Source organism: Myotis davidii, unplaced genomic scaffold (assembly GCF_000327345.1).
Source record: "Myotis davidii unplaced genomic scaffold, ASM32734v1 scaffold586, whole genome shotgun sequence".
NCBI lineage: Eukaryota > Metazoa > Chordata > Mammalia > Chiroptera > Vespertilionidae > Myotis > Myotis davidii.
In genome coordinates this window covers 1,161,793-1,162,123 of record NW_006296809.1, presented here as the reverse complement: position 1 = coordinate 1,162,123, position 331 = coordinate 1,161,793, and the positions used below count along the sequence as shown (strand labels likewise).

The window sequence follows — 331 nt, the reverse complement described above, 5'->3', positions numbered from 1 at the left end:
CCTGGGGCTCTGGCCTCGGGCGCCGCGGGCAGGTGGACCGGCACCCAGGACGCCTCTGCTCTCTCCAGGGCGAGCCGCGAGGACGGTGATTCTGGGCCCCGAGGTGATGGACGTGGCCCCAGGCGCCTCCTTCACGGTGCGCGTGCAGCTGCTGCAGGACAACGGAGCAGTGGCCGCCAGTGAGCAAGAAGCCGCATGTGTACACGTGCATGAGCCCGTGTGAGCATGTGCGTGAGCCCGTGTGTGCATGTGTGTGAGCCCGTGTGAGCATTGCGTGAGCCCGTGTGTGCATGTGCGTGAGCTCGTGTGTGCATGTGCGTGAGCTCGTGTG

The 331-nt window shown here is 67.1% G+C and overlaps 1 protein-coding gene across 1 annotated transcript in view; it reads left to right on the top strand.

The window, feature by feature from the left end:
- Positions 1-223, top strand: part of MORN1 (MORN repeat containing 1) — a 6,359-nt gene extending 6,136 nt beyond the window's left edge. Inside the window, exon 6 of the mRNA XM_015569689.1 lies at positions 69-223. Within this exon, the coding sequence (XP_015425175.1) occupies positions 69-223 (155 nt within the window). The remainder of the gene's footprint in view (positions 1-68) is intronic.
- The last annotated feature ends 108 nt before the right edge of the window (positions 224-331 follow it).